The sequence below is a fragment of the Pelodiscus sinensis genome, chromosome 1, assembly GCF_049634645.1.
Source record: "Pelodiscus sinensis isolate JC-2024 chromosome 1, ASM4963464v1, whole genome shotgun sequence".
Classification (NCBI taxonomy): domain Eukaryota; kingdom Metazoa; phylum Chordata; order Testudines; family Trionychidae; genus Pelodiscus; species Pelodiscus sinensis.
Window position 1 is genome coordinate 4,895,719 of NC_134711.1, and position 26,613 is coordinate 4,922,331.

At 52.0% G+C, this 26,613-nt stretch overlaps 2 protein-coding genes across 25 annotated transcripts in view; one reads left to right on the forward strand and one right to left on the reverse strand.

Moving 5' to 3' along the window:
* LOC102464061 (uncharacterized) overlaps positions 1-26,613 on the reverse strand; it is a 274,304-nt gene that overhangs the window by 150,176 nt on the left and 97,515 nt on the right. For 19 of the 24 annotated variants that reach the window (XR_012902993.1, XM_075925546.1, XM_075925539.1 and 16 more), the window contains 11 exons: positions 25,101-25,136; positions 21,589-21,633; positions 21,207-21,242; positions 20,291-20,335; positions 18,914-18,949; positions 17,298-17,333; positions 16,749-16,781; positions 5,915-5,986; positions 5,082-5,141; positions 3,686-3,721; positions 1,323-1,395 (listed from right to left, as the gene is read on the reverse strand). Coding sequence is in view for 23 of the 24 variants with exons in the window: in XM_075925546.1 (XP_075781661.1) it covers positions 1,323-1,395; positions 3,686-3,721; positions 5,082-5,141; positions 5,915-5,986; positions 16,749-16,781; positions 17,298-17,333; positions 18,914-18,949; positions 20,291-20,335; positions 21,207-21,242; positions 21,589-21,633; positions 25,101-25,136 (508 nt within the window). In the remaining variant the exon portion in view is untranslated. Of the gene's footprint in view, positions 1-1,314; positions 1,396-3,685; positions 3,722-5,081; positions 5,142-5,914; positions 5,987-16,748; positions 16,782-17,297; positions 17,334-18,913; positions 18,950-20,290; positions 20,336-21,206; positions 21,243-21,588; positions 21,634-25,100; positions 25,137-26,613 lie in introns of all 24 variants that reach the window. The other 5 variants (XM_075925568.1, XM_075925500.1, XM_075925562.1 and 2 more) reach the window with 2 other exon arrangements.
* LOC142828056 (uncharacterized) lies at positions 7,926-9,507 on the forward strand. The gene is made up of 2 exons (XM_075925457.1): positions 7,926-8,786; positions 8,982-9,507. The coding sequence occupies exons 1-2, from the start codon at positions 8,237-8,239 to the stop codon at positions 9,452-9,454; spliced, it is 1,023 nt and encodes a 340-aa protein (XP_075781572.1). The 5' UTR covers positions 7,926-8,236; the 3' UTR covers positions 9,455-9,507.

The window sequence follows — 26,613 nt, forward strand, 5'->3', positions numbered from 1 at the left end:
ACACCAGAGACTAGAGGGGCCCAGGCCGGTAGATTTTGTGTGCTCCAGCCCTGCAGGTGGGTGGCTGGTGAGCCTTGGGGTCCGGATCCAGGCAAGCCAGGGGCCACATCCGACCCCTGGGCCTGAGGTTCCCCACCCCTGGTTTAAGAAAGATGTGGAGAAATTGGAAAGGGTACAGAGAAGAGCGACAAGAATGATTAAAGGTCTAGAGAACATGACCTATGAAGCCAGGCTTCATGAACTGGGCTTGTTTAGTTTGGAAAAAAGAAGATTAAGGGGGGACATGATAGCGGTTTTCAAATATCTAAAAGGGTGTCACAAGGAGGAAGGAGAAAATTTGTTCCTCTTGGTTTCTGAGGACAGGAGAAGGAGTAATGGGCTTAAAGTGCAGCAGGGGAGGTTTAGATTGGACATTAGGAAAAAATTCCTAACTGTCAGGGTGGTCAAATATTGGAATAAATTGCCAAGGGAGATGGTGGAATCTCCCTCTCTGGAGATATTTAAGAACAGGTTAGATAGACATCTGTCAGGGATGGTGTAGACGGAGCTTGGTCCTGCCTTGAGGGCGGGGGGGCTGGACTCGATGACCTCTCGAGGTCCCTTCCAGTCCTATGATTCTATGATTCTATGATAAGGACGGCTGCACTAGTGTAACCTGAGATAAGGATCAGGGCTTTTCCCTTGACCCCTTTCCTTCGTGGATCAGCAGCGTCCAGGGGTGCGTGGGCTTTACTCGGCTGCAGCACAATGTGATTGGGACTCCAATGACGGAAAGGCTCTTGAACGGGCAAACTCCTTGACCCAAAGGAGAGTCGTATCGGAGGCTTGTCACAAAACACTCTCGAGTGGCTGCCTGCCTCAGCTCCAAGGGAGCAACCCCACGTCCCGCAAAATATCCCAGGTACCCGAAAATGGCCTCCCACGGGTGCGTCTTGATCCCATGCCTTGGGGCGGCGGCAAATTGTGGTAACTTGGTGACACGTCGGCCAGGCGTCGCCACACACATACTACAGGCAGGGCACTGCTGCCGTGAAAGAGCCGGAGACAAGGTCTGGAATGTCCGGAACACACCCTCATTGCTTCATTTCACACCATCTCCACAGCTCACCGACTGAGCCAGGTCACCTAACAATAGCAGGCTCCCATCTCCCGGGGCCCCAAACTAGACTGACACCCACCAGTTCCTTCCAGATGGTAAAAGGGACCCTTTTGCATTTAGAATCCTCTTTTTCCTTCTCGGGTTTCAGAAAGAGGTGCAGTCCTGCAAGCCGTACTGATGTAACTGGTCTTACAGGACCGTTCGCTTCTACTTACATCTTTACCTCTTAGTCCAGTCTCTCCTGGTTTCCCAGGTATTCCTGGTTCACCCTTCTCTCCCTTCGGACCCATTTCCCCCTGGAGAAAACAATGAACACAACAGTTGCTTTCTTCACCTGTATTGCATATCCCTGTGCTCTAGGCCAGTGGCTTGCAGGCCAGGGGTTGTGAACCAGTACTGCAGGGGTGGCTAAACCGTTACAGGCAAAGAGCCAAAATAGTTGTGCATATAGCGCAAAAAGCCAGGGAGGAAAATTTGTCGAACAGGAAAAAAAAAAAAAAAAAGGAACTGCCCCTTGAAGAAATGTGATTAAAGGCTTTTTGGCCACACCACATCAGGCTCTGTCATTTTGAATGGCCGTGCCAGATGGCACAGAGAGCCAGTGCGCACAGGGAGCCAGGAGCCGTTTTCAGGGGCACAGGAGCGGCTTCACAAGCACTTTGCGAGCCGCACTTTCAGGGCGGGAGAGCCGCAGTTGGAGTACTGGGTTGTGGAATGCCAGATGCTGCATCTCATTGCTGCAGGGTGACCAGAGGGGGTGGCAAGGCAGACTTCTTTCAAGTCCTGGCACCACAGACTGTGCAGCGCTTCAGAAGTGGCCAGTAGCGCACTGCTGACTGGGAGCTGCTCAAGGTAAACCCCTCGCTCAAGGCAACCCCCTCCTGCCCCAGACCTGACCCCCCCCCCAAAGCCAGAGTCCCCTCCTACACTCCAAAACGATTTCCCTAGGAGGGCGGGGAAGCACTGGGAGGGTTCTCTAGGGAGGGGATGGAATCTCCATCCCTAGAGGTTTTCAAGTCCCGGCTTGACCAAGCCCTGGCTGGGACGATTGAGTTGGGGTTGGTCCTGCTTTGGGCAGGGGGCTGGACTGGATGACTCCTGAGGTCTCTTCCAGCCCTGGGATTCTCACGCTCTCATCCTCAGCCCCACCCCAGAGCCCACACACTAGTCAAATTCTGTTGGGTTGGGGGCATTAACCATTTCCTTCAACTAGGTCATGGGGAAAAAGTTTGAAAACCGCTGGTCTAGGATGTCTCTCACTCCTATGGCAGCTCTGCCAAGGGATGTGCAACGGGCCCAGCTCGTGCTATTCGGCATGGAAATATTTCCCCCGCATAAGGTTTGTAAAAGAGGAATTCTACATTCGTTCTTCCACTGCCCACCCCTCTGACACCGTGGCAGGCCGTGCTGCAGCCCGACGCATCTTTAATAGGATGAACCAAAGGCTGTGAACTGGACTAGGCCCGGCGCTGGCCCCAGGTGGGAAGTAAGTTAGCACACTGCTGACTGGAAAGGCCTCCACAGAAACACACGGCAACTGTGTGGGCACATTCTGCAGGGATAGGACAAGAACACATCAGCCCCTCAGAAGAGGAGGAGGGAATGGCAGGGTAACGAGGAAATTTGGCTCAAACTGGCAGGTGCCAGGAGAAAGGTGCTAGCGAACAACATCCAAGGGGAAGTTACAGGACGGGCAGTTGTGCTCGCTGAGGTGGCAGGCCCCTGGTGTCCTGACAGAGCTGGGCCCATTGTCACAGGCATATGTGAGCGAATGTACCTGTATCCACGGAGGCAGGCCGCCAGTACCATGCTTTGCCGATAATAGGCGCTTGGCCGGGCTTTTGCCACAGAACTGAACCTGTAGCCTTGAATCAGTGCCATGCACCCTGGGCGAGGGCAGCTGGCATCAGAGCAGCTGTAACAGCTCTCCGCAGCGCTAACAACGCCCTTCCTCACCCCAACACCCTCCACCGCTGGCTCCCCCACTTCTCCACCACATTGAGTGTCCTCACCCTTGTGAGCCTTCTTCGCGGTTCTGGCCTACATCCCCCAAGCACGTAGGGGCGCCCTCCCCCGAGCACCCCTGCCCCAACGCAGCCGACAGTGGTCGTGCTATGTTTGGGGGAGGAACAGTCTCCCAAAACAACATCCTTCTTCAGCAAAGTCTAGGTCTGTCCCAGGAGATAAGTTAAGCAGGGCCCCGACTGACAGAGGACTTAAGTGGCTACCTCCCTCTGAAAGCAGTGTGACTCAGCGCTGAACCTGGGCCAAATGCTGTGCCTAGGTTATTTTCCAGGCCCTTGTCCACTGGCCTATACACTCTCCTACGGCCATGTTGGGGTTAGACAAGACGAGAGAGCAAAGAGGCAGCTTCAGCCTGTTTTGCAATGTGCAGGGCCCCTGCTTTGCCGCATGGAAATGCCGGCTGAGCCTCCATTTGCCTCAAAGTCCCTCCAGTCCTGGCAGCCTCCCGTGACTAGTGGGACTGTCACAGCATCCCCTTTTCCACTGCCAGTCCCAACTGAGCGCAGTCTACTTGGGGGGTACACGCCGCAGCGGTGAGTTTGCTTGGCTGTGCTCACTCACCATTTGGCCAGGTTTGCCGGACAACCCTATGTTCCCCTGTGGAGAAATCAAACTATCAGTCATTTGGCAAGAACAATAGATGCAATGCCCTTTAGATCGGATCTCCCAGTCCTAGCCAAGGCCAGTCCGCCGCAGAGAAAACGCCCGCACGTGATTCCCGGACACCCTGGCACGGGCTGGGAACACGGCCCCACAGCCAAAAGTTGCAGGGGTGGATGGTGATTTCGGGCAGCCAGCCTGAGACACAGGGAAGGGTGTGTTGGAAAGTGCCGAGCGCCGGCGCTCTGACAATAGGGCCCCTGGAAAGGGCTGCAGTTTGGGCTCTCGGAAATGAGTCACGATGTTTTTACGTGGCCTGAGTCTGTTGTTTGGAGGCCTGGCCCTAAAATGGCCATTGTACAGCATGGGCGGGCATGTCTGTGAACTGCAGAGGCCAGCACACAGAGGGACACTTGGGGTCTGCCCGGTGAGCCGACGCGGCAGCTTCCTTGGCTGAGCCGTTGGAAGCCGCACTAAGCTGTCCTAGGCTGCCCTTTGCACCCCTTCAAGCTGTGCGGCTCCCTGCTCTTTGCTTGCGCTCTGTCCGCGGCTGGGCTAACGTGCCGGGATGCGGGGAAGGAGAGAGCGTGTCGTGTCCATCGCAAGAGCTCGGATCCTCGCATTGCTGGGCTCCACAACAGCCAGAGTCCTGGAGCTTCAGGCCAGAAGGGACCTGACCTGAGCACCTTGTCTGACCTCTTGTATAAATCCCAGGCCACCACTCAGCCATCCCCACACCCAGCTCAACAGCCAGGGGAGCCAGCAGCCACTCCAGGCCCCTGGAATGGGGAGGAGCCACAGGAAGAAGGGGTGGAGCCTCAGGCAGAAGGGGTGGAGCCTCAGGCAGAAGGGGCGGGGCTTAGGGCAGCTGGCCTTTCGTGCACTTTCGGGGCAGAAGTGTGGCCCCTCTCTCCCCAGTGTGACACCCCTCTGCCTGCAGTGTGACACCCCCGCCTCCCCAGACAGCCCTAAGAGCCGGTAGAGCACAACACGTGGTGCTCTGGCAGCCATTTTAAGGACTCGGTGCTCTGGGTGCTGCCGTGGCAACAGCAGCCGCCAGAGCCCTGGGCCCCTTTAACTCACTGAGCCCCAAGGCAACTGCCCTCTTTTCCCACCCCTGCCGGTGGGCCTGCCCGGAGGACAGCGAACGGCCGTGTGCCACAGGCAGAGAGCAGGAGGGGCTGAGGCGCAGCCAGTGGATGGATGGAGGCCGGGGAGAGGCCAGATTTCGCTCTCCTGCCGCCTCGCTGAGGTCGCAGAGATTTCACTGCAGCCGCCCAGAACTAACGGTTCAGAATTGAGCTCGGCGTCTCTTGTGTTCGTCCTTCCCCCGCTCGGCTCCCCGGGCCCCACTCACCCTTTCGCCCATGTCGCCCTTCAGTCCCGCTTGCCCTGGAATGCCGAAACCGGGACTTCCCTGCCGGGAGGGAGACATCAATGAACACAAGTTCATCACGGTCACCGTGCTACCAGCAATACCGGGGGGTGGGGGCTCTTCTGCTCTCCTGCCTCCCGGAGACGAGACGTCTCTCCCACCCGCACTCAGTGGCATGCCGAAACGCAGCCCTGGGCTCGGCGGCCAGCATGCGGGATTTCAGGAGGAGCCGGTTCGCTTGGCTAGTATCCTCCAGGGGCAGCCACAATGAACTGGCCGCCTCTGGGGGCCAAGGCTGAACTGCTTCCAATTCAGGCCTCGCTCCTTACAAGGCACCTGTCTCAAAGCCTGTAGCCTCAGGCTGCGTCTACACAGCGTCCCTCTTCCGCAAAAGCCTATGCAAATGAAGTGCAGATTAGCATATTGCTGCGCTCCGTTTGCGTAATTCATTAGGAGCCGTTTTTGTGCAAGAGGTTTTTGCGCAAGAGCCGTTTTTCCTGAAAATATGAGGAAGAACGGCTCTTGTGCAAGAGGGGGGTTTGTGCAAAAAGGCGCTGTGTAAATGGCTCCTTTTTGTGCAAAAATGGCTCCTAATTAATTATGCAAATGAAGTGTGGCAATATGCTAATCCACACTTCATTGGCATAGGCTTTTGCAGAAGAGGGAAGCTGTGTAGACGTAGCCTCAGTGTGCCAAACATGGGCTGCCATACACGGACCGTGCCCCTCAGTTTGGCTTGATGAGAAGATCCACAAGATACAAATATGAATTAACAAAGGAACCGAAAGTTTCCAGAGCTGCAAGCATGGCTTTACCTTCTCTCCTTTCTCTCCTTGTTTCCCTTTGTCTCCCTGTGGTCCTGGGGGGCCGAGTGGCCCAATATCCCCCTACGTGGGAAGAATTTGGGATTTAGGGGTCATAGTGGACAAGTTAAGCAGTGTGACACTATTGCAAAAAAAAATATGATTCTGGGATGCATTAACAGGAGTGTTGGGAGCAATACACAAGAAGTCCTTCTTCCGCTCTACTCTGTACTGATTATGGCTCAATTGGAGAATTGTGTCCCGTTCTGGGCACCACATTTCAAGAAAGATGTGGAGAAATTGGAGAAGGTCCGGAGAAGAGCAAAAAAAAGATTCAAGGTCTAGAAAACATGAGCTATGAGGGAAGGCTGAAGGAATTGGGCTTGTTTAGTTTGGAAAAGAGAAGACTGAGAGGGGACATGATAGAGGTTTTCAAGGGTGTTATAAGAAGGAGGGAGAAAAATTGTTCTCCTTGGTCTCTGAGGATAGGACAAGAAGCAACAGGCTTAAATTGCAGCAAGGGATTTTTAGTTTGGACATCAGGAAAAAAGTTCTGCTTGTCAGGGTGGTTAAACACTGGAATAAATTGCCTAGGGAAGTTGTGGAATCTTCATCACTGGAGATATTTAAGAGCAGGTTTAGGATTTCCATATTTGAATTTTCAAAAAAGAGGACACTCCTGAGAGGGAATGTATCTGTATCAGTATCTACCAACTCACATTGTATTAATATGTTATATATATAAATGTAACACATTAATACAGGCAGCCCCCGGGTTACGTACAAGATAGGGACTGTAGGTTTGTTCTTAAGTTGAATTTGTATGTAAGTCGGAACTGGTACATATTGTAGGGGAAACTCTAGCCAAACATTTTTTTTAGTTTTGGATAGCATAGGGAAAGGTTAACTCCCCTCTAATGTTTGTTTTGCTGTCTGTTCCCCTGTTCAGAAGATTTCACATCTATTTCTGTCCCTGTGACAAACTCAGGACTAAAGGAAAATGCAGGACAATGTAGCACTTTAAAGACTAACAAGATGGTTTATTAGATGATGAGCTTTCGTGGGCCAGACCCACTTCCTCAGATCAAATAGTGGAAGAAAGTAGTCACAACCATATATACCAAAGGATACAATTTAAAAAAATGAACAAATATGAAAAGGACAAATCACATTGCAGAACAGAAGGAGGATGCGGGGGGGTGGGAAGGGGGAGGAAGGAAGGTAAGTGTCTGTGAATTGCTGATATTAAAGGTAGGGAGAGTGGGATGTTTGTGAGTTAATGGTATTACAGGTGATAATTGGGGAAACTGTCTTGATAATGGGTGAGAAAGTTCAAAGACTTGTTAAGTCCTTGTCGGTAAGTGTCGAATTTTAACATGAATGACAGTTCAGAGGATTCCCTTTCAAGTGCAGATGTAAAAGGTCTTTGTAGCAGAATGCAGGTGGCTAAGTCATTTAGAGAGTGTCCTTTCTGGTTAAAGTGGCAAGAAACTGTTTTCTCTTTGTGATCTTGTCTAATATCTGTTTTGTGGGCATTAATCCTTTGGCGAAGTGTCTGAGATGTTTGTCCAATGTACATAGCAGACGGACACTTTCGGCACATGATAGCGTAGATTATATTTCTGGATGCGCAGGAATATGTGTTCTTGATCTTATAACTCACTTGGTTAGGTCCAATAATGGTATCAGCAGAATGAATATGTGGACAAAGCTGGCAACGGGGTTTGTTGCAAGGGAAGGTACCAGGGTTGGTATTAGTGTGGTATGTCCTGTGGTGGTTGGTAAGAATCATCTTGAGGTTAGGTGGTTGTCTATAGGAGACTATGGGTCTGTCTCCCAGAGCCACACTTCGCCAAAGGATTAATGCCCACAAAACAGATATTAGACAAGATCACAAAGAGAAAACAGTTTCTTGCCACTTTAACCAGAAAGGACACTCTCTGGGGGTATGTCTACACTACAAAGTTAGTTCGAACTAACGGACGTTAGTTCGAACTAACTTTCCTAGGCGCTACACTAGCGCTCCGTTAGTTCGAACTTAATTCGAACTAACGGAGCGCTTAGTTCGAACTAGGTAAACCTCATTTTACGAGGACTAACGCCTAGTTCGAACTAGCTAGTTCGAACTAAGGGCTGTGTAGCCCTTTAGTTCGAACTAGTGGGAGGCTAAGGCTTCCCAGGTTTCCCTGGTGGCCACTCTGGCCAACACCAGGGAAACTCTATTGCCCCCCTCCCGGCCCCGGAGCCCTTAAAGGGCCACGGGCTGGCTACTCACTTTGTGCCAGTTGCAAGGCTGCAAGCACCCGTGCCTGCACAGCCTGCACCTGCCACACAATGAGCCAGCCATCCGAGGGTTCCCAGCCCTCCACTGCTCCCCACGACCAGCCTGGCGGCTCCCGGGAGCCTGCCCGGGGGCGCAAAAGGCGGGCGCCCGCCTGGTCAAGTGCGGAGATCGTGGACCTCATCGAGGTTTGGGGGGAAGCCTCCAATGTCCACGATCTCCGCACTAGCCACCGGAACGCGGCCGTCTATGGACGCATGGCTGCCAGTCTGGCCGCCAGGGGCCACCAGCGCAGCCGGGAGCAGGTGCGCTGCAAAATTAAGGACTTGCGGCAGTCCTACTCCCGGGCCTGCCTGCCAGGGGCTGACCCGGAGGCCTGCCCCCACTTCCATGCCCTGGACCGCATCCTGGGGCCTCATGCCGTCCCTGCCCCCCGGGACGTGATTGACCCCGGGGCAGAGGGACCGCTCCTGGAGACGGAGGAGGAGGAGGAGGGCTCTGAGAGCCAGGAGCCTGCCGCCAGCCTTCCCAGGACCCGGGACCCCCGAGGCACCCCACAGAGCCGCTCGCCTGCATCATCAGAGGCCGGGGAGGCGTCCACCTGTGAGTACCCTCGTGTTCCCCTTATGTGTACGGGGGGCTGAGGCGAGAGGGAGCCCCGGGACCGTGCGCCTGGGCCTTGCCCACCACGGAGCAGCAGCTGGGGATCCTGCAGGGGCCCTGGCCTTGCAGAGGGGAGCTGGGTTTCACACACCTGGGCCCCTGGGGTAATTGACCGCTGGTCTTCTTGCACCACAGCTGCAGCACCGGGGCCTGCAGGGCGCACCACACCGCCTGCAGCAGCCGCCCGCGCCCGGGCAAGCAGGACAGCCAGGAACCAGGAGGACTACCAGAGGCGGCATCTCCGGTTCCTGGACCGACAGCTCCGTCTCCAGGACCACTGGGTCCAGGAGGACCTCAGGCTGCGCCAGAGGAGTCTGGAGGCCCTGGAGGAGCAGGGCCGTGCCCTGCGAGGCCACCTCCAGAGCCTGCTGGACCGCTTTCCATTTCCTCCTCCCCCTGCTCCCCCTCTTGCTCCCCCTCTTGCTCCCCCTGCTCCCCCTCTTTCTCCCCCTCTTGCTCCCCCTGCTCCCCCTGCTCCTCCTGCTTCCGCTCCTGCTTCCTCCACACCCCCTGTCCTCTCTGCCCCCCCCTCCACAACCATTCCCCACCGACGCCCCCGGACCCGCAGTGTGGCGAGACGGGAGAGGCAGCCGGACTCCCACCCCTGAGCTTTCCTTTCCCTTCCTCCCTTCCCTCCCCTCCCCTTCCAGCTCCCTTGTCCCAGGTTTCCCCCTCCCTTCTCCCACCTTCATTCCTCCCTCCCCCACCCCAGTTCTCTGAAATAAACAGACGTTTTTGTTTGAAAACCAGGTGTCTTTATTGTACAGTAGATAGGGAGGGGAAAGGGGAAGGGGGGGGTAGGGTGGAAGAAGGCCCCGGTGGGGCATGCAGGGAGAGGTCAGTCCTCCTCCTCCTCCACCTGGAAGCTCTCCCGCAGGGCTTCCCGGATCCGGATGGCCCCCCGCTGGGCTTCCCGGACGGCGGCGGTGCGGGGCTGACCGTAGTGTCCAGCCATGCGGTCAGCCTCAGCCATCCAGGCTGGCAAGAAAGCCTCCCCCTTCCGCTCACACAAATTGTGGAGCACACAACATGCCGCCACCACGGGAGGGATGTTGTGCTCGGCCAGGTCCAGACGGGTGAGGAGGCATCGAAAGCGGGCTTTCAGTCGCCCGAAGGCCCCCTCCACCACGATGCGGGCCCTGCTCAGCCTGTTATTGAAGGCCTGGCGGGAGGGATTGAGGTGCCCCGTGTAGGGCTTCATGAGCCACGGCTGCAGTGGGTAGGCGGCATCCCCCACCAGGCAGACGGGCATGTCCACGTCCCCGACCCTGATGTGGCGGTCGGGGAAGAAGGTCCCGTCCTGCAGCCGCTGGCACACGGAGGAGTTCCGGTACACCCGTGCGTCGTGTGCTTTGCCGGACCAGCCCACATTGATGTCCGTGAACTGTCCCCGGTGGTCACACACGGCCTGCAGGATGACGGAGAAGTACCCCTTTCTGTTGACGTACCGGGACGCCTGGTGTTCCGGGGCACGGATGGGGATGTGCGTCCCGTCGATGGCCCCCCCGCAGTTGGGGAAGCCGAGGGCGCCGAATCCCCGGATGACGGCGTCCGGGTCGGCGAGGCGGACCACCCTGCGGAGCAGCACCCGGTTGATGGCCTTGACCACCTGCGGAGAGAGACACAGCAAAGCGTCAATCAGTGGGGCGCCCGGGTGGCTGGGAGCGTGCGTGCCCTGGCAGTGCCCCGCGCCCCACTCCCGGAAGCAACCCCCCTGGCGGCGTGTAGTACGGCCGGGACAGCCCGACCTCTCCGGTGCGGGGCGCCTTCGCCTCCTCCCGCCCCCCCCTTTGTCCCTGGGGTGGCCCATCCCCTCCTCGCAGCCCCCCTCCCCCCCGGCTCGGTGGCCGACGAGCGCCGTACCTGCATGAGCACTGCTCCGACAGTGGATCTCCCCACGCCGAACTGGTTCCCGACGGATCGGTAGCTGTCCGGCGTGGAGAGCTTCCAGAGGGCGATGGCCACCCGCTTCTGGAGGGGGATGGCGGGCCTCATGCGAGTGTCCCTTCTTTGCAGGGCAGGGGCGAGCCACTCGCAGAGCTCCAGGAAGGTGTCCCTCCTCATCCTAAAGTTCTGGGTCCACTGTCGGTCGTCCCAGTGCTCCAGGACGATGCGGTCCCACCAGTCGCTGCTGGTGTCCAGACGCCAGATGCGGCGGGGCACGCCGGTGCCGGGGCACCGCCGCGGCTCCTCCACGGCCCCCAGGACGGCCAGGTGGAGAGGCAGGGGGCTGACGTTCCCCAGGTGGTGCCAGGCAGCCTCGAGCCATTGGTGGCAGGCTTGCAGCAGCAAGTCCAGAACGTGCACCAGAAGGTGCAGGGCGAGCCGTGGCTCCATGTTGCCACCTGCGGCGGTCCCCCCCGAAGGGAAGCACCGACACAGACGGGCACAGAGACCGATGCTTTGCTGTCCCTCGGCGAGGTTGGCAAGCAAGCAGGGAAAGCTGAGAACCGGCTGTCCAGGGGGGTCCCTTTAAGCACGAGCCTCAGATAGCCTCAGACAGCAGCCACACAAAGCAACTGCTGACCTGATGCCCTGCCAGAACCGGTTTCAGCTGCCCTTAAATGCCCCCCTGCGTCCAATCAGTGTGGACGCGCTAGTTCGAACTAGCAAAACGCTAGTTCGAACTAGTTTTTAGTTCTAGATGCGCTAGTTCGAACTAGCTTAGTTCGAATTAACTAATTCGAACTAAGTTAGTTCGAACTAGCGCTGTAGTGTAGACGTACCCTAAATGACTTAGCCACCTGCATTCTGCTACAAAGACCTTTTACATCTGCACTTGAAAGGGAATCCTCTGAACTGTCATTCATGTTAAAATTCGACACTTACCGACAAGGACTTAACAAGTCTTTGAACTTTCTCACCCATTATCAAGACAGTTTCCCCAATTATCACCTGTAATACCATTAACTCACAAACATCCCACTCTCCCTACCTTTAATATCAGCAATTCACAGACACTTACCTTCCTTCCTCCCCCTTCCCACCCCCCCGCATCCTCCTTCTGTTCTGCAATGTGATTTGTCCTTTTCATATTTGTTCATTTTTTTAAATTGTATCCTTTGGTATATATGGTTGTGACTACTTTCTTCCACTATTTGATCTGAGGAAGTGGGTCTGGCCCACGAAAGCTCATCATCTAATAAACCATCTTGTTAGTCTTTAAAGTGCTACATTGTCCTGCATTTTGCTTCAACTACCCCAGACTAACACGGCTACATTTCTAGGACTAAAGGAGTAACTCATCAAATACCAAACAGCTCTGCACCATGCTTTGAGCTAATAGCTTTATTTCCACACACCACCCAGGGTTCTAGGAGGAGGGTCCTTTTTTTGCTAACACAATGAGGCCAGCACTTTGTTTGTTTTGGTGGAGTCTTTGTTTGCCCAGGGAGCCCAGCATGTATAGGGGGAGGAGGGGCGGAGAGGCTGCTTTTGTCTGCTGTTCGGCAGCCTGTTGCTCAGGGGAGGGGGCAGCCTGTTGCTGGCAGGGGGGAGGAGGGAGGCGTGCAGGATGCGAGGCCGCGGGGGGGGGGGGGGGGCAGCGGGCGTGGGGAGGCACTTTTCCTCTGCCCGGCAGCTCTGCGGGATCCCTGTCCCTGTGGCCAGCTGCTGCAGGCAGAGGCCAGTTGGAGCCGGCCGAAGAGGAGGAGGAGGTGGATTCTAGGACCCAGGTGAGCGAGCCCCGGGGACGCTGCTGCGCTCCGGGAGCCCGGCATGTATAGAGGGGAGGAGGGGCAGAGAGGCTGCTTTTGTCTGTTCGGCAGCCTGTTGCTCAGGGGAGGGGGCAGCCTGTTGCTGGCAGGGGGTGGGGGGGGCAGCGGGCGTGGGGAGGCACTTTTCATCTGCCCGGCAGCTCTGTGGGACCCCAGTCGGAGCCGGCCCGAGGAGGAGGAGGATCCTAGGACCCAGGTGAGCGAGCCCCGGGAATGCTGCTGCGCATGTGCGGGAGTTGCCTCACCCCGTTCGTATCTAGGGATCCGACGTAAGTCGGATCCACGTAAGTCGGGGACTGCCTGTACAACGTGAGTTGGTAGATACTGATACACTCCCTCTCAGGAGTGTCCTCTTTTTTAAAAGTTCAAATATGGTAACCCTAATTAGACAGACACCTGTCAGGGATGATCTAGACAGTGCTTGGTCCTACTGTGAGGGCAGGGGACTGGACTCGATGACTTTTTGCGGTCCCTTTTGGTTCTAGTGTTCTATGAAGTCAGAAAGTTAGTAAGGTCTCCTAGCCGAGGCTCACCCTTCCTGAGTGGCTACTGGAATCCATGCAATTTATGGTTCACAGTTTTCAATCCGCTTTGAAGACTGATTTCTTTGAGGCATTGACACATCTCTCTCAGGCCTTGACTCCACTAAAAGGAAGATCACCGCTCCCACAATCGCTCTTCTGGAGTTTGATTTAGCGAGTCTTGTTAAGACTCGCTAAATCGAGCTCAGAGGACTCCCCCCGCTAGCATCTGGTACTCCTCCTTTAGCGAGGGGGTAAGGGAAGCAGATGGGAGCAAACCCGTTGTGAGGACACCGCCAAACTCGAAGCTGATGTTACGTATCTTAAGTCAGGATGCTGGGTCTCCTGTAGACCTGGCCTTAGGGTTTAATCCTGCTGCCCATCACTATAACTGGGTGCCTACTATGTAAAATCGATATCTATTGTAAGTCTCTAGGGGTATGTCTACTCTACCCTGCTAGTTCGAACTAGGAGGGTAATGTAGGCATACCGCACTTGCAAATGAAGCCCGGGATTTGAATTTCCCGGGCTTCATTTGCATAAACCGGGCGCCACCATTTTAAAATCCCGGCTAGTTCGAACCCCGTGCCGCACGGCTACACGCGGCACGGAGTAGCTAGTTCGGATTAGGTTTCCTAATCCAAACTAGCTGTACTCCTCATTCCACGAGCTGTACTCATTCCACTAGCTCATTCCACTAGCTGTACTCCTCATTCCTCTTCCTAATCCGAACTAGCTACTCCGTGCTGCGTGTAGCCGCGCGGCATGGGGTTCGAACTAGCCGGGATTTAAAAATGGCGGCGCCCGGCTTATGCAAATGAAGCCCGGGAAATTCAAATCCCGGGCTTCATTTGCAAGTGCGGTATGCCTACATTACCCTCCTAGTTCGAATTAGGAGGGTAGTGTAGACATACCCTAGGGGATTTCATGGAGTCTGTGGCTCTGAAAATAATATTCTTCACTGTGAAAATGGGGAAGGAATTCAAAGCGTTAGCAGGACTTTACTCTCGCTTACATTCGTTTAACTCCATTGGAGTGACTCCTAATTCACACTTGTCTAAATGTGATGAGAACCTAGCCCAGGAGTTGTATGCTAGGAAGTTTCAAAAGAGACTGGTATTTCACCAACAAGAATGACAACCGGTCTGGTAAATCTGAGGCAAGGGGAAGGCCTAAGGACTTTGCAGACCTCAATCCTTTTCCATCACTCACAGAATGGAATGAAATATTTTAAAACCCAAGCAGCTGCCAAAGGGGCATTTGCTAAGTCCCACAAGCAGAGGTGGGTCTCATGAGAGGGTTAGAACATAAGAACATAAGAACGGCCATACTGGGTCAGACCAAAGGTCCATCTAGCCCAGTATCCTGTCTACTGACAGCGGCCAGCACCAGGTGCCCCAGGGAGGGTGGACCAAAGACAATGATCAAGCGATTTGTCTCCTGCCATCCCTCTCCAGCCTCTGACAAACAGAGGCCAAGGACACCATTTCTATCCCCTGGCTAATAGCCTTTTATGGACCTAACCTCCATGAAATGATCAAGCTTCTCTTTAAACTCTATTATAGTCCTAGCCTTCACAGCCTCCTCTGGCAAGGAGTTCCACAGGTTGACTACACGCTGTGTGAAGAAGAACTTTCTTTTATTAGTTTTAAACCTGCTACCCATTAATTTCATTTGGTGTCCTCTAGTTCTTCTATTTAGGGAACTAATACATAACTTTTCTTTATCTGCCCTCTCCACACCACTCATGATTTTATAGACCTCTATCATATCCCCCCTCAGTCTCCTCTTTTCTAAACTGAAAAGTCCCAGTCGCTTTAACCTCTCCTCATATGGGACCCGTTCCAAACCCCTAATCATCTTAGTTGCCCTTTTCTGAACCCTTTCCAAGGCCAAAATATCTTTTTTGAGGTGAGGAGACCACATCTGTACACAATATTCAAGATGTGGGCGTACCATAGTTTTATACAGGGGCAGTAAGATATGCTGGGTCTTATTTTCTATCCCTTTCCTAATAATTCCTAGCATCCTAAATTAATCTCTTATAGGAGTGTCCCACAGAATGGAAACAGCTGGAGAAAAATGGGCATCGGGCATGCTCCAGTCTGAAGAAAAGAAAAGGAGTAGCTTGTTCTGTTGAAAAGGGGAGCAGAGTAACATATTCGGCTCCTTAGGCCACATCTTCACTTATCGAAGGATCAACACTCTGGCGATCGATCTTCCAGAGTTCAATTTAGTGGGTCTAGTAAAGACCCGCTAAATCGAGCGCTGAGGTCACCCCCGTCGGTACTCCCCACTGTTGTAAGGAGTAAGGGAAGTCAACAGGAGTGGTCTTCCATCGACCTCCCACTGTGGAGACAGTGCCAAGCTCGGCTTAAAGTACATCGACTCCAGCTATGTTATTTACATAACCAGAGTTGCGTAACTTAAGCCAACCACCCCCCCTGCAATGTAGACCTGGCCTTAGTGAAGAAAGGCAGACCTAGCCAGGAGGGCTGCTGTAGGGATGATGTAGCATAAGTCCTGTAGCTCTGTGTCTGGCAATGAACTCCTAAGGGAAGAACTGGTGTTAGAATATTCCGGGCCAGACCCATCCATAAGGGTGTGGGGGAAAAGGAAATTAAATCAATCCTGTTGTCAAGCCCTGGATAACACAGCAAGAGGTCTCTTCCACCTCCAAGGAAACCCTGGATTTTGGAAACTGAGTTTACTCTAGCAATGTCAACATCTTGCCATGCTAACCAGAGTCCAGATTCTGTCTCGGGCACTGGATGTGTACTTTCTTAATGTCCTTAATTAGTCCTCCAAAATCTAAGCCTTTTCCATAAGCTGACCCTGGAAACAGAATGGCTGGAAGCAAATTTACACCTACTATATATCGAGATGTTATGCAGGAGATTACATTTGCTTGTATATACACAACGACAGATTAATGGGCAGAATCATTGTTGCTGATCGTGTGTCACTACACCCACACTTTGAAAACAGCTTCCAGATGAGAAGTGATTAATAAGAGAGGGACAGTTCAGCTTAGAAAAGAGACAAAAGAGGGGACATGCTGCAAGTCTGTAAAATGATGAACGGTGTGGGGAAAAGAGAATAAGAAAGTGGTTATTAACTTCGACATAACACACAAAACAAAGGATCACCCAATGACGTGAATAGACTAAGTCTGAAGCAAACATAGGGAAGTCCTTCTTCACCCAATACACAGCCAACCTGTGGAACTCACTGCCAGGGGATGTTGTGAAGGCCAATATAACTGGGATCAAAAAAGAATTGAATAATTCATGGAGGACAGGTCCCTCAATGGCTATTAGCCAAGAAGGTCAGGATCACAGCTCCATGCTTTGGGTGTCCCTCCACCCCAATTGCCAGAAGCTGGAACTGGATGCCAGAAGATAGATCACTGAATGATTTCCCTGTTCTGTTCAGCCCCTCTGAAGCACCTGCCAGGGGCCACTCTCAGCAACAGGACACTGGCTAAATGCGCCACTGGCCTGACCCAGTCTGGCCGTTCTGATGTTCCACTCAAGGTCCCTCATTTCTTGAGGCCGGGTCTCTGTCTATCCCAGGGATCTCAGGGAGTAACATGGTCCTAAGCCCGAGCCTTCTAAGACAAAGGTCGCGTGCAGGCTGAACACAGGACTGCCGAATGAACTCACTCTAGCGCCCTTCTTGCCTGGTGGTCCAACAACCTAGGAGAAAAGGAAGCCACGTAAGTGTCCCGTTATGTGGCGGGATGGCTTCCCTGCCACAAGTGGCTATTCAGATCATGTGACACTAAATTTTATTGGGAGAGGACGCGGGGACACAAGCCAAGTTCCAAATCAGAATAAGCTCCACCCACCTCTATTATCCCATAGGCACTTGCGGCCTGTGATTTAATGGCAAAAGCCGACTCCTGTCCCGTCGCCAACACCGGAGAGGACGATAGTCCTGATCCAAAAATCAGCCCATCTGAGACTAATTTGGAACTGGTATTCGAAATTCCATCACCCAGGAGACTGATTTTCCCAAGTCTGTGCAACTGAGGAATACCCAGGAGTTGAACAGTGAGCGGGAACAGGCAGGTCAGTAAGACACGACTTCCCTAGCTCTTTAGCTTTTCACACTGCCTGCCGTACAGCGGTGCGTTAAGCAGCACAAGTCATGTCCGTATAGTGCACTGTGTGCCGCAGCGTTTAGTACGAGGGCGAGTTACTAGAACTTACCCCCATGGCCGGAGCACCTGGAGAGCCCTGGATTCCCTGTAAGGAAAAAGTAAATGCGTAAAGTTAAATTGTTAGAAAATTAAAAGCGATTATGCGTAAAAAACCTAAAGGATCGTTTCTTAAGCCAGCCCCCAACCCAGGCACAGAAGAACAGAAGTAAAACATTAAGACGGTGCTTCAAATTCACGGTCCCTTTTGATCCATTTCACAGTTCTAGGATGTTTAAAGTTGCAAATGTCATGATTTCAGCTACTTAAATCTGGCATTGTCACTCTAGGGGTCCTGACCTAAAAACGGGCTGTGAGGAGAGGTCACAGTGTTATAGTTGGGGGGATTAGGGTATTGGCACCCCTCCTTCTATGCTGCCTTCAGAGCTAAGCTCTCAGCCAACCCGTGCCATGCTGCAGCTGCCCAGCTCTAAAAGCAGTGCAGCAGGCTGGCAACCTCTCCTGCTATAGCATTGTGACCCCCCCCTACCAGAGCACCCTATTGGGCTGGGACCCCCAGTTTGAGAAACGCTGGCCTCCCCCACGGAGTCTGTATAGTAGGGAGCAGAAGTGCACAAAGACCAGATTTCATAGGCTGGGATGTGTTTTTCACAGCCAGGCGTGTGGCAGGCCCTAACGATGCGGCTCGTCTGCCGTAGGCCCAATGAGCAGGCGTGTAAGGAGAGATGGCTGCGACGAATGAGACGCACAGGGAAAGAGAGTGCGAGATGGACACAGTGGCTGGGGGTTGGGCATTCTCCTGGGCGGTAGGAGACCAAGGCTGAGAAAGCTTTGCAGCAGAATAGCGCATGGCCCGGTCACCTGAGAGGTGGGAGACTCAAGTTCAAATTCTATCCACAACAAGGATCAGAGGGGATTGAACTAGGGTTTCCAACATCCCAGGTGATCACCCCTAAGCACTGGGCTAAAGGAGACCCCCACCGCTACCCAGCTTGTGAATTCAGTCCTTTAAAAATGCCAGAAATATTTTTGTTGGACTCGAAATGGATTTTTTTTCCCCAGTTGCTGAGTTTTTTGGCAGTTTTCCTGATTTGGTTTGCTAAATGAATTTTCTAACCAAAATGTTGTAGCCACCCGCAAACTGAAAAGTCAGTTGTCCCCCTCTGCTCTGCTTGGCACAGACACGAGGAAACTTGCCAAGGGAACTCAACACAGTCACTAGTTTAAGGTTGGTGTCTGATTGTCAGAAGTCCGGTCTCCCGTCCTCGGCCCTGGCTGCTCGATCTAAGGCCGTGTCCAGACTCAGGGGTTTTTTCGGGAAAAGTAGCCTTTTCCCGAAAAAACTTCCCCTGCGTCCAGACTCAAGCCGCGTTCTTTCGAAATTATTTCGAAAGAACGCGGCTTTTCTTTCGATGGCGGTAAACCTCATTTCACGAGGAAGAACGCCTTCTTTCGAAAGCTCCTCTTTCGAAAGAAGGCGTTCTTCAATGTAAAGAGGCCGTCTTCGAAAGAGAGCATCCAGACTCGCTGGGTGCTCTCTTTCGAAAAAGCGGATTTCTCTTTCGAAAGATCCGCCTGCAGTCTAGACGCGATCTTTCGAAAGAGCCTCTTTCGAAAGAAGCCTGCAGTGTAGACATAGCCTAAGTGACTCCCTCCTGTGATACTTACTTGGTCTCCTTTCTGCCCCACCATTCCCGGAAGGCCCTGCAATACAGCCAAGGAACATTTCCAACAGGTTATAAATGTTGCAGTCATTTAATTACAGGGTCCCAAAGGGGCCACACTGTACGGCAGGGGTCACAGCTCCCCCTGCCAAAGTCCCACAGCCGTGCTGTGGAGAGGCCTAGGCGAGAGAGGCCCCCTCCAGCTGCTGGTGTCTCGGCCAAACCTGCCCCCAACGGGTTAAACGTGGTGAGGATTTTAACAACATGAAAACTCAGCCAGCAGGGAGTGGCATGAGATCCTCAGCCCCTGGCACACTGGCTACCCGTCAGCCATCAGAAGGGAACAACAATTAGCATGAACTGATCTGAATAGGGCAGCGGACCCCGAACTGTGGGGCACGCTCCCCAGGGGCAGGAGAGGAACGTTGGAGGCAGGGAGCACCACTCAACTCAGCCCCCAGTTCTGCTCCAGCCCCACCCCCAACTGCTGCCCTGGCTCCTGCCCCACCTTGTCCCAGGCACCTACCTGCAGGCCCACGTCCACAGCCCGGTCTCACTCCTGACCCCAGCCCTGCTCCTAGCCCCACCCCTAAACCTGACCCCTTTATCAACCCATCCTCCTCCTTCCCCCAACTCTGGGAGCCACAGCCCTGCTCCCAGCCTGGCTCCTGGGGGGGAGGGTGTGGTGTGGACAGAAGTAAGGGGGCACAGCCATGACAAGAGTGGGGACCTCTGGACTAGGGCAGCCTAGAAGCGCTACACTCCATGTCCCCACCACCAGACTTTTCCACACCACCATCCCGTAGCTCTTCTTCGGGGCCCTCTGGCCAGAATCAGGCCCACACACAACGCTCCCTAGACGGTCTGTTCTCAGGAGATTTCCCTGAAAGACGTTTGAACACAAGAGCAGACGGCACCCCTGAGGGCCGTCAGTGTGAGAGAGAGACCTGCCGGTCACTAGAAACCCTAAATCAAATGCTAACGAGACACTCAAATCGGCCATTCCAGCAGGCTGAACGGGGATGGGGCAAAACTTGAACCCGAATGCAGCCCTTGTAGACTCACAGGAATGAAGAGCCTCATTCTCATTAACACCATGTTTCTTTCGCACCGTTCTGGCAGGCAAGTGGCCCAATTTAATGCCTCTTTGCCCGGAGGGGCAGAGTGGGGTATTCATATCAACAAGAGCCGGAGCCGGTGTCTCTGGCACCAGAGATGCCAAAGAGACTACACGGTTCACCAGAGCCTTGGCCAGTAGCTCTGAAGGCACTACAGTGTCTGGAAGGGGTGGGCGCTGTCATGGTCTCATCCCAAAATGCTCCCATTTGTTACATGCAGGGTCATTCGGACAGCAGCTTGTCAAACAACTCGAGTGGCTTACAGCAATTCCTTGAGGTCCCTTCAGCCCCGTTTCTCCAGGTTCCCCCTGCAAGCGAGAGAAAATATACCGAGGTATTAGGTGCATAGGAGTTGCCAGAGCAGCCCAATGGTCCATGTAGTTCCATGTCTGATCCTGGAAACTGCAGAGGAAGGAACTGCCTCTCTGTGCCACCATACTGTTTCACCAGGAGAGATACCTTCCTGTCCCCAGCTGGTAATGAGTGCGGGCCCTGAAGCATGCAGGTTGGTAGCCTATTTTTCACCTAGCGACTGGAAGTCTGCAAATGCTAACAAAAATGACCAATTTCATTTTGATCCTGGCTTTAATAAGGAAACGAAAGTGCAAAGGAACGTGCCTTGGGGAACCTATAAACTAACAAATACGCACGGGAAACATTCCTCAAAAGAAAACTGAGCACACGGTCAGCAAGCTGAGACAACTCAGACATGGGGCTCAGTTCTGCTGCCGACCGCAGTGGTTTTAGATCAGTGTAACGCCACCCACTTTATCTTTGCTCGATGCCAGTGTTATCATTAATCTATACCATACTACCTCCTCTCCTGTCCAAGTGTCATTTATTTCTATCAGTTCATAGAATCATAGAATCATAGGACTGGAAGGGACCTCGAGAGTTCATCGAGTCCAGCCCCCCGCCCTCAAGGCAGGACCAAGCTCCGTCTACACCATCCCTGACAGATGTCTATCTAACCTGTTCTTAAATATCTCCAGAGAGGGAGATTCCACCACCTCCCTTGGCAATTTATTTCAATATTTGACCACCCTGACAGTTAGGAATTTTTTCCTAATGTCCAATCTAAACCTCCCCTGCTGCACTTTAAGCCCATTACTCCTTGTCCTGTCCTCAGAAACCAAGAGGAACAAATTTTCTCCTTCCTCCTTGTGACACCCCTCTCACCTTCTCCCCTTTGACTCCTGCGTGGCCTTTTTTACCCTGGAAAACAAAAGGTGCTTTTGTTAAGGCAAAGATCCATTTGCAAAGAAATTCCAATCAACAAACATAAAAAGGCCGGCACTTAGCAAGAGAATGAGCTTTGGATATTCCGGTGCCAGGAGTTTGCAAAGCAAGAGGGAAATCTATCTTCATTTTAAAAAATCAAAGGGCTTTGCCTTCGCATATTGCGCTTCAGCTGAGGGTTTCAGAGAAGACAAATAATAATTAATTCTCACAGTGTTTTGTGTATTACGGTAACACCAGCTGAGGTTGGGGTCCCATTTTACTTGGGTCGTTTAGGCTCTACATTCACTGACTTTTTAAAACTTTGATTAGGATTCCCTACCCTGGGGCCAACCCGTCCTTCTTGTCCAGGCAATCCTTGTTCACCCTAAAGAAAAGAGAATGGATGTTATTTCTTGACCAGAAAGAGTCACAGTAAGAGCTTAAACAAAATACAGGACTATGTAGCATTTTAAAGACTAACAAGATGGTTTATTAGGTGATGAGCTTTCGTGGGCCAGACCCACTTCCTCAGATCAAATAGTGGAAGAAAATAGTCACAACCATATATACCAAAGGATACAATTAAAAAAATGAACACACATGAAAAGGACAAATCAAATTTCAGAACAGAAGGGGGATGCGGGGGAGAGGGGGGAAGGGGAGGTAAATGTCTGTGAGCTAATGATATTAGAGGTGATAATTGGGGAAGCTATCTTTGTAATGGGTAAGGTAATTAGCATCTTTGTTAAGACCCCGGCGTAAAGTGTCGAATTTTAGCATGAATAACAGAGCTTATTGAAACTGCCGTTAGTTATAGTTCTAGGGCCCCTTAGAGAAAACACTCCGGCTATTTTCTTAAATGTGCAATTGCACGTGCAAAAATGCACATATAAGTGCACACCCAGGCTATGTCTACACTGCAATAATCTATCGGAAAAAGGTACGCAAATTTGTGTACCTTTTTCCGATAGTTTTTCAAAAGAGGCTTTTCCGAAATGTGGCCCATCTACACTGGACCAAAGTTCAGAAAAACGTCTTTCAGAAGACCCCTTCTTCCTCATGGGAGGAAGAAGACAAGGCTTCTGAAAGAGCACATCTGCTCTTCCGCAAAAATAAGCGGAAGAGAAGACATGTTCCCTGGATGCGGTGGAATTTTTCCACCCAGAAAAACCCTGTAGTGTAGACATCGCCCCAAAGGCCAAGTTAGAACCCAACTGGCAGATGGCGGTGTGCATGGGTACATACATAATTCCTGTGCACTCTTATAAACATACAGAAGCATTTTTCCACATGCAGGCAGGGCACAGCCCACAATATTGCCTGGAGGGGGCAGTTCTTGGGAGAGCCAGCTCTCCATTCACTAGACGAGCCATACGGTCCATCTCCCAGAGTTAATGCTCTGCAGAATCCTCTCCGAGCAATAGCCACTGTGCTGGAAAGGCAGGGAAGAGAACCAGACTGCTGATTAGTGAGGTGTAGTATCCTGCCTCCAGCCGTGGCTGACATCTAATGCTTCCAGGGCAGGCAACTGCCTACTCAATCATGCATCTAGGTACTTGTTCAGTGTTCCCAGCTGGAGGCTGAGGGATCTTCCCAGCCCCTGGAGGTCAGGGAAGATCTCATGCCCTAGATTTGAGTATCTTTCACTTACCTAAAACTGGCCACTCTCTGGGCCTTTTTCTTACATCAAGAAATCACAGTATTTGACTCACTGATCTTTGCCCCGCAGCGAAAGTCACACACATTTTCCTCCCCACCAGCAGCAGAAGCCTTGCCGTTTTCCCTGCATCTCTTCCCCAACAGTCACTGCCCCCCACCTTTGTGAGGGGCCTCCGTCACATACACTTTGTACATGGAAGGTTGCAGAGCTGCTTACCAGCAAGTCAGGGCTCTGCCTGTGTACAGAGCTCCCTTCTCAGCGACACACACACACACACACACGATGTCATTCATGTCACACACCAGATGTCACACACACTGTCATTCATGCTTAAATTAGACACTTTACGCCTGAGTTTGAATAAAGAATCTAATTACCTTACCCATTACAAAGATAGCTTCCCCAATTATCGCCTCTAATATCATTAGCTCACAGACATTTACCTCCCCCCCATCCCCCTCCTGTTCTGAAATTTGATTTGTCCTTTTCATATTTGTTCATTTTTTTTAATTGTATCCTTTGGTATATATGGTTGTGACTATTTTCTTCCACTATTTGATCTGAGGAAGTGGGTCTGGCCCACGCAAGCTCATCACCTAATAAACCATCTTGTTAGTCTTTAAAGTGCTACTTAGTCCTGTTTTTTGATTCAGCTACACCAGACTAACATGGCTACATTTCTGTCACTACACCAGATGGGGTCACTACAAGACCCTTTTATGTATTGCCAGCAATGGCTGAGGTAGCTTTAAACAGATAGGCTAAGTCTACACTGGCATGATTTTCCAGAAATGCTTTCAACTGAAAAGGTTTTCGGTTAAAAGTATTTCCGGAAAAGCGCATCTAGATTGGCAGGACGCTTTTCCGGAAAAGCACTTTTTCTGGAAAAGCGTCCGTGGCCAATCTAGATGCGCTTTTCTGCAAAAAAGCCCAGATCGCCATTTTTGCAATCGGGGCTTTTTTGCGGAAAACACTACTGTGCTGTCTACACTGGCCCTTTTCCAGAACAGTTTTCCAGAAAAAGACTTTTGCCCGAATGGGAGCAGCATAGTTTTTCCGGAAAAGCACTGATGATTTTACATTAGATCATCAGTGCTTTTGCGGAAATTCAAGCAGCCAGTGTAGACAGCTGGCAAGTTTTTCCGGAAAAGCGGCTGATTTTCCGGAATAACTTGCCAGTGTAGACACAGCCATACAGTGCCTAGAGGTACATGGTAAGATGCCTTCCCTGCCTCCACTGGGAACCTAGGAATTCCCAGGCGGGCTCAGAACACAGAGCACCAGATGCCCCAGGGGAAGGCATTCCCAGCCGATGTGAGGCAGATGTGGGCTAATCCGCCCCTCATGTGGGCAGCAGTAATGTAGGCAAGGGAAGTCATTGCCTTCCCAAAAATGCCTGCACTCCACGGCCACCAGGGAAGGCTGGGAACGCAATGCAGCCCCAGTTCTCCAGGTGGCCAGGCAGGATGGTGCTGGGTTGGGCAGGGCTTGGCTCTGCGGGGGGTGGCAAAGGTTGCTGAAGAGGCGGGGCCTCGTGTGGAAGGGGTGGGGCTGGGATTCTCCTTCCCCAACTGAGCCTCCACCTGCCACCCATGGGTCCCTCCCTTCAGACTCATCCTAATAGTCAGAGATTGGATTAAGCCTTGAAGCATGAGTTTTAATCTCTTCCAAAACGGATGTGCGTTAGCGTTAACTACTGCCACGCTGGCTATTCTGGCTAGTTCTAGAAATAGGAACGTAGATACAGGACTCAAAGGGCCTCCTGTGTCCTGGAGCCCAGCCGTTATTATAGGGAGTCACATCATCTTGTCCCATTCATAAATGTATCAAGCACCATCTGAAATCTACTTAGGCTGTTTGCCTTCCACTACTCCTCTAGGGAGGCCGTTCCAGAACTTTACTCTTCTGGTGGATAGAAACCACCTTCTAATTTACAACCTAAAATCTTTTCTTCTTGGGTCTTGCTGGATTATTGGCCTGAACGTTATCCTGTGGCGGGGAGTTCCGCAGTCTAATTTTGCCTTGTGTGAAGGAGGATTTCCTTTTGCTGGTTTTGAATGCTGGGTAGTGGCGTAGAGTGCAAGGACACAAGTGATGTCCCTCTGACATTCCCCATCATAAGACCATTTCCAACTCCCCCCCTCCAGCCCCCTAGCACAGGTTCAACTTTGACGAGTGATATCAATACCCGCCTTTTGTCCTTGTGCTCCGGGTGGTCCCACGTCCCCCTGAAACAGAGAAAGAAGAAAGTTCAGCCTCTAGGACTCATTGCTGGTTTCTGTCCTCTTCTTCATCTCCACCCTTCTGTGTTTCTCTCCTTTTTCAGCCCCCGCAGCAGTGCATGAGTTTCAAACACCTCCCCGCTGTCACCCAGCTATTTACAAAGGGCCGATTTGGGTGGGCCCTATCCCCCACCTATTCGGTGTCTCCTGCAACAGTTTGCTAAGTCCAGCTGCTCAGAAACTCCAGGTCCAGCCTGAGTCTGACAAACGAGGCTGTGTCTACACTGGGTTTTGCTGCCAAACACCTTTCTCCTGGTAGCTTCGTTCCACCACAGTAACCACAGGGGAAACCAAGGTTCGCACCACTATCACTGTTTTAATCATTGAGACATCCCATGCTAATGAGCAAACATCGTGATAAAAATGTTGGTGGCCACTGACCCTTTCTCTGAGCCATTACAGCTGGTGGGAAAAAAGCAGGAACATTTTGACAATAATGGAAAAAACATATTTCAATGGTTGGCAGAGATTTGAATGCAGGGCTGTATCTCCCATGATGCACCATGGTCTCCCCTTCTGGAGACAGGAAGTAGTACATTGTGGGAGCCTCTGGCCGTGGTGCTTTATGGAAAATGTAGTCCCTCCTGGCAGTCCAACCCCAGAAGAGAATGGGGTCATGAGGCAAGGAAAACTCCCATGAGGCAATGTGGCAGCATGCTCATTTTGAAATATTTCGGATTCGGCCAACATGTTTAGATTTTCTCACCGAAAAATTTAGAAAATTTCCTCTGAGAGCAGATAAACGTTGCTCAGAGAGGTCTAGCACGAGTATATCTATGTGAGGTGGGAACTCCACCCTGATCTTCATGTATGGATAGAATCATAGAATCATAGAATAATAGGACTGGAAGGGACCTCGAGAGGTCATTGAGTCCAGCCCCCCGCCCTCAAGGCAGGACCAAGCTCCATCTACACCATCCCTGACAGATGTCTATCTAACCTGTTCTTAAATATCTCCAGAGAGGGAGATTCCACCACCTCCCTTGGCAATTTATTCCAATATTTGACCACCCTGACAGTTAGGAATTTTTTCCTAATGTCCAATCTAAACCTCCCCTGCTGCACTTTAAGCCCATTACTCCTTCTCCTGTCCTCAGAAACCAAGAGGAACAAATTTTCTCCTTCCTCCTTGTGACACCCTTTTAGATATTTGAAAACCGCTATCATGTCCCCCCTTAATCTTCTTTTTTCCAAACTAAACAAGCCCAGTTCATGAAGCCTGGCTTCATAGGTCATTTTCTCTAACCTATGTAACCTATGACCATGTAGTCCAGTGTTTCTTAAACTTTTTAAGACCAAGGAACACCAAACAATACTTTTTTTTTTATGAGGAACACCAAGGATTTTTTGTTGAAGAAAAAAAAAATAAAGGTCAGGGGAAAGTTATTGAGAGAGAAAAAAAAAGAGGTCACCTTCCCCCTTT

Bases quoted from the DNA above. Each gene is read 5' to 3' on its own strand.
- LOC142828056 (XM_075925457.1), top strand. From the start codon at position 8,237: ATGAGCCAGCCATCCGAGGGTTCCCAGCCCTCCACTGCTCCCCACGAC. The intron at 8,787-8,981 runs GTGAGTACCCTC...CTTGCACCACAG, and splicing joins GGCCGGGGAGGCGTCCACCT to CTGCAGCACCGGGGCCTGCA.